General features: G+C 37.9%; 1 protein-coding gene across 1 annotated transcript; it reads right to left on the reverse strand.

The window, feature by feature from the left end:
- Positions 1-2,140: 2,140 nt before the first annotated feature.
- Positions 2,141-4,244, reverse strand: LOC119502802 (CD59 glycoprotein-like). Its single transcript, XM_037794008.1, has 4 exons — positions 4,186-4,244; positions 3,839-3,920; positions 2,949-3,056; positions 2,141-2,319 (listed from the first exon to the last, which is right to left on the reverse strand). Exons 2-4 carry the CDS (start codon positions 3,894-3,896, stop codon positions 2,153-2,155), a joined length of 333 nt encoding a protein of 110 aa, XP_037649936.1. The 5' UTR covers positions 3,897-3,920; positions 4,186-4,244; the 3' UTR covers positions 2,141-2,152.
- Between the last annotated feature and the right edge of the window lie 864 nt (positions 4,245-5,108).

Consider the following 5,108-nt stretch of genomic DNA (forward strand, 5'->3'; position numbering starts at 1 on the left):
CCAACAACCAGTCAACTAACTTTTAACACAAAACTGTTGTTTATCGACACATTTCCCATTTTATTCTTCTTCCTTCTGGTGGCCAGACTGTGGTTTTTGGGTCTTAGTTAAAAGCGGCCTGGAGAGCTCAAAACACTATTTGAATTTAAAGGTACCATGTCAACACATTCTCATTCAGCTTGTCAAATACTGACACTTGGTCAGTGGCCCTAACGCTTCAACATACTTTCCAACCCTTCCAATTTTCCCAGGAGACTCCCATTTTTCATTGCCCGCTCCCAGGTTTCCTCCCGGGGTCACAATTCTCCCGTCCTTCTCCCATTTATGACACATTTTCACACCTTTTTTTCCTTTTCCTTATCTCGACCTGTTTCAGAGATTCATGCAAATTCACGCCAGAGAGGCAAATTATTCAGTTTTCTTTCCTTGGAATTAAAAGTAAAATCAAAAGTAGGCCTATTTAACATAAAAAATGCCGTTGTAGTGTGCTTATCATTTTATTTTCATTCTTTAAAAATCACCAGAATGCAGGAAAAACAAAGTCTCTGAAACTTAAATTTTTCTGGGAATGTCAGTTTCCGCTCGTTACATGCATGCTGTCTTTTCAAAATAAACTTCTGTGTTCACAGGAAATGTACCGTTTCTGCTAGTTTCTGCTAGTTTCTCCAGTCTCTTTTCAAAGAAAACTTCCAACGTAGGTTTACTTAGTTTTTAGGTTTAATTACGCAACAAAAATACTTGGTTAGCTTTTGGAAAAGATCTTGGTTTGGGTTGAAATAAAAACGTCTGTTGCATAAGGTAAGTATAAGTTACATATCAAAACCATACTAAACTAAGTCAACATTGACTTGGTTTCACATGGGACTCAAACAGCGGGCTCCTGGGTGAAAGTCCTGTGTTTGTTTGACCCATATTTATATACATATATATTCTAATCACATAACCAAAAGATCACTGATTCCACCCAACACATTTTAGTCTCTCTTTCTCAGTCACACACACACACACACACACACACCTGGTCTTTTCCTCCGTTGCTCGGCCAGATGTTATCATTGAGATTTCGATGTAAAATCAAGTGTGAGAAATGTTTTTAATTATCTAGCCACCTGGACGGGGTTGTAGCATGCAGACACACACACATACACACACATATATTTTGCATGAAATAGCATCACTTGCTTTGACGCACATTGGCGAGGAATGATTACCTATAAACCTTGACTTTCCCACTTTAAAGATCTGTTTTTTGGTCAGAATAAATGTCCTCATGTACTCTTATTTTGTGACTTGTGAGGACATGTGAGGATATAATAACACACACACACACACACACAGATTGTTTCAGGTAACAGATGTTGTCCTTCTTTTGATTAAAGTCAACAAATGAAGACATTGCACTGACTCGCCGCTGCAGGAACAGCACATTATTCTGTAATCGGCTGTCTGGGAATACAGCAGCTTGTTTAAAAAACTCAATGCGATCTTAATTATTATTCAAGGGCAGCAGCAGAAACTCGTACGGTCGTGGACTTTGACGATCTTCTTCAGACTGTTTCCAGGCTGCTGTTGTGCTTCAGCAGGTTCAGCGCTCTTATTGAGAGCTTTTGTAATCATAGGTTTGAATCCAGCCATCACACACGTGGCACTGAATGGACATGGTGTGTGTTTCAGCCCACTGAGCCACAAAGAGCATCATGGTGATGACCTGTCCCGTCTCCCCAAGGTATTAATTCAAGGAGAATATATGACTTCATGTCAAAGGTACATTGTAAAAAAAAATCCATCTTATTGAGGGATTTTTATCTATTTTTGAGTCAAGAAAAGTCTTATTTTCTTAAGTACATTAAGATAATTTCAACTTTCTAATAAAGCCCCCTTTATAAAGGGTGTATAATTTGTAAAGCCTTCAGGTCTGTGTGTCTCCTGGCATCAGATCAGTCAAACATGTTTCACTGTTGCTTTGCTGACCTCAGCATCAGCTTAACACTTCCTCTAGAAAGACAGATGATTTTGTTACCACTTCATGGACATGTGTTTTTGTAAGACTTTATTGTTGAGTGTTTAACAATGTTCAGCGGTGATAAAACAATTACGCGCTACATGTGAGAATCTACATACTGAAATCAGGACTTGAGACTGTTTTTTTTGTTCATTTATTAAATATGAAATCCAATAATTTCTTAAACACAGATTTTTTGGGGCCATTGCAGAGGTTTGACTGACAGCACTCATACTTGATCTGAGAGAAGGGATATCTTTGGGCCAGAGTCATGAAGTCACAGTCTTCGTACATAATACAGCCAGTGTAGATCTTTTCTAAGGGAGACAGATTAATAAAATACATATTCAGAAGCAGTTTCTTTCAAATGTGAGAAAATAACCACCACACTGAAGATATAAAATAAAACCAAAAAGTTTAAGAAGGCTCAATGAGGTCCAGTGCATTTAGTACCTGCAAACATACTGTCTTTATTATTATTGCAACTTCCATGACAACTGAGCAAACTCTGTCCACTGATGAGGATGTGGTGGAGAGCTGCAGCAAGTGGACCTCGTGTTAAGATTTCTTTTTTTTTTTGTCTTATAAAGCTGTTTGTAAATAGTTGGCACGCAATTTGTCAAAAGTGCTGATATCACTTTGCAGAATTTATTAATAATACATATTTAATCAACATTGGCATCGGACATTTATGTTCTCAAAATGACATTTTATGATGTGTTTAAAAATTGTTGGATTTTGTAGTTTTTAACTCCTTAAAGGTGCTATATTCGATATTCATAACATATCTAGCACGTAACATGGCGACGGCTGAGCCGGCAGCTTGCAGTGACTTCATTCTCTGCTCAGGTAGACATTACTCCTCTATATCTTTACATAGCAAACAGTGGTTTGCTGCTATATTAATGCTCTGGATTTCATATATAGAACATTTAACAATACTTACCACCGCTGGTGAGTTTGAGGCAGCTGTCTACACCTTGGTTACACTCCTGTTTGAATTCAGTGCCGTTGCAGGAGCCATCAGGGCAGACGTAACACTGCAGCGAGAAGCCTGGAGAGACGAGACGGAGTTCAATTGATTCAGTCTGATGTAACACAGTCAGTGTTTGTGAACGTGAACTCATCTTCCATGCAAAGTCATGTTCATGAGATAAGAAGATTGAACTGTTGCCAAGTAAACGAATACAAGTATATTTCACAAAATGTCAAACTATTTCTTAATGTCAGATATTGGAAGTGTTTGCTTGTATAATCTGTAGGCCTATAGTTTTGTGAGTATATGTATATTTAGTTTTTTGTTGATGGAAGTTAAAAGTTAAATGGGTTAAACCCTTGAAGCTGAATGACTATTGCACACTGGAGAAGGCACAGTCAAAATAGCTGTATGCGTTACTTCCCGGTGCTTAAATTATAATACGTTATAGGTTAAAATCTCAATAATATGGTGCAGGACTTTATCGTTCTATCACTGACAAAAAAAATGTCATGAATATTGTAGCCTACATAAGAATCTTGTCAATAAACTAAAGTAAAAAGCAACAACACATCTGTGCACAAAGCAAACTGCTCGTCCTGCAACATCATAGACAATATTATGAATGAATATTAATGAATATTTATCACACGACACAAGAGCAGAACATGCACACTGCACACTGATCTGCCAAAACGTTCCCTCAGGCTGATGTGTTTTCTCTTTGTGAAACATATAATCTGTCTGACTTAGCCCCACTTGGCTGCGCTTTTCAGGAGCAAACAAAAACAAAAACAAAAAAGAATGTGCATTAATGAAAGCAACACTGATTCCTTCTTCAACCCCTGTTTTTTTCTTACCAAATCCAAACATGGCACAGCTGACAGCCAGGAAAAACACCACAGAGCTCCTCATCATGACTGAAAGCACTGATTGTCACGTCTGGAAATCAAAATAAAACAAGAAAAACTCTCTTATAATAGTGTCACAGCTGGATTAAAGGCCGGGAAGTATCTTTGTGGAAATAAAAAAAAAAAGGAATAACACATGCAGGGAGTCAATAACTAATAAAACATGACTTTAAATGTCTTCAGAGAATGAGACAAACAGACAGAAATTATGATATAACCGATATAAAAACCTTAATTTGGAAGTACAGATGAATATTATTAACAAACTTTTAGCCCTGCAGTCATCAAACACTCACCTGTGAATGTGAAGAAAATGACTTTGAGCTCATGAAGAAGAGGCGTTTTGTAACAACACCAAAGTTACCAAAGCAAACAACCCATTTGTTTGGGTTCAGAGTCTACAGTATGTCTGGATTCTACAATATTGGCCAATACAGTGCACTGTTTGTGTAAGACAGAGAAATAATGAATAGATTGTTTTAATAGATTGTTTTCATGTCTTTTTCCTTGTGAAAATTGTATGTATTATATTTCTAAATGGACGCAGTAGTCATCCGTTGAAAGTGAGGGTAGGCACGGGAGTTACCGATTACGTATCACACAATTACGGTAATTCAGCTTGTGGGAAAACACAGTGATCTGCTGGTTAACCCAAGATTTGGTAATGACGGGGAAAAACAAGGAAGGAGCAGAGGTAGAAATGTAAAGAAGGGAAAGAAAGAGAGGAAAAGTAAAGGAGGTGTGCTGACAGGTGAGAGGACGTAACAGATGATTATCAAGAAATAAAGAGAAGACAATAAACAGTGTGGAGTGGAGCCTCTGTTTACAAGGTGCAACATAAAGTGTTCACCTGTGTGTTTCTTTAATCAGTTGTAAATGAAGGTTTAATGGGAGGTTGTTGGTAACACGTTGAAGCAGTTCATAACACATTCACTCTGCCTGAAGTGTGCTGCGAGCTGATAAACTGTTATTGCTGCCCCTTAAAGTCAGATATGTGTAATATCTCTGTCCGACGAAGAAGGAGGGGAGTCAGCACATTTCTGCTGAGAGAGAGAGGCGGAAATGAATCAGTGCTTCTACTTTACTGAATTTATAACAGACACCTTCTGGAGGAAGAAAACAAACAGAGCGGTGACAGACAGCAAACTGAAGTACTGAAGAAGCTCAAAGCTATATAACATTACAAAAACAACAACCTGGTATGTGCACTGTGATCCAA

This window comes from Sebastes umbrosus, chromosome 15 (genome assembly GCF_015220745.1).
Source record: "Sebastes umbrosus isolate fSebUmb1 chromosome 15, fSebUmb1.pri, whole genome shotgun sequence".
Taxonomy (NCBI): Eukaryota; Metazoa; Chordata; class Actinopteri; order Perciformes; family Sebastidae; genus Sebastes; species Sebastes umbrosus.

Excerpts from the sequence above, each read along its gene's own strand:
- LOC119502802 (XM_037794008.1), bottom strand. The coding sequence starts at position 3,896 with ATGATGAGGAGCTCTGTGGTGTTTTTCCTGGCTGTCAGCTGTGCCATG. Across the intron at positions 3,057-3,838 it reads CTGTGCCATGTTTGGATTTG|GCTTCTCGCTGCAGTGTTAC; the intron begins GTAAGAAAAAAA and ends TCGTCTCTCCAG. Across the intron at positions 2,320-2,948 it reads CCTCAAACTCACCAGCGGTG|AAAAGATCTACACTGGCTGT; the intron begins GTAAGTATTGTT and ends TGTCTCCCTTAG.